This window comes from Rhagoletis pomonella, unplaced genomic scaffold, assembly GCF_013731165.1.
Source record: "Rhagoletis pomonella isolate Grant_MI unplaced genomic scaffold, Rhpom_1.0 Rhpom_scaffold_00012, whole genome shotgun sequence".
Lineage (NCBI taxonomy): Eukaryota > Metazoa > Arthropoda > Insecta > Diptera > Tephritidae > Rhagoletis > Rhagoletis pomonella.
Window position 1 is genome coordinate 5,962,522 of NW_023458566.1, and position 275 is coordinate 5,962,796.

Genomic DNA, 275 nt, shown 5'->3' on the forward strand with positions numbered 1-275 from the left:
AGATATTCGTTCTGTGGCAGCTCATCAACATCACGGCGCTTGCGGTACTTCAGGCGACGGACAACTTTGTAACGGTAGCCATCATCAGCCAATTCAGTCTTTACTTCAGCAGCAGGTTCTGCGACTACTTCGACAGCGGTTTCTTGGGCTTCCTCGGTAGGTGGGAGATATTCGTTCTGTGGCAGCTCATTAACATCACGGCGCTTGCGGTATTTCAAGCGACGGACGACTTTGTAACGGTAACCATCATCAGCTAACTCGGTTTGTTCCTCAGC

The 275-nt window shown here is 50.5% G+C and overlaps 1 protein-coding gene across 1 annotated transcript in view; it reads right to left on the minus strand.

Moving 5' to 3' along the window:
- LOC118747543 (dynein heavy chain 3, axonemal-like) overlaps positions 1 to 275 on the minus strand; it is a 22,676-nt gene that overhangs the window by 346 nt on the left and 22,055 nt on the right. Inside the window, exon 11 of the mRNA XM_036481593.1 lies at positions 1 to 275. This exon is cut by the window's left edge and continues 346 nt beyond it; it is cut by the window's right edge and continues 1,191 nt beyond it. Within this exon, the coding sequence (XP_036337486.1) occupies positions 1 to 275 (275 nt within the window).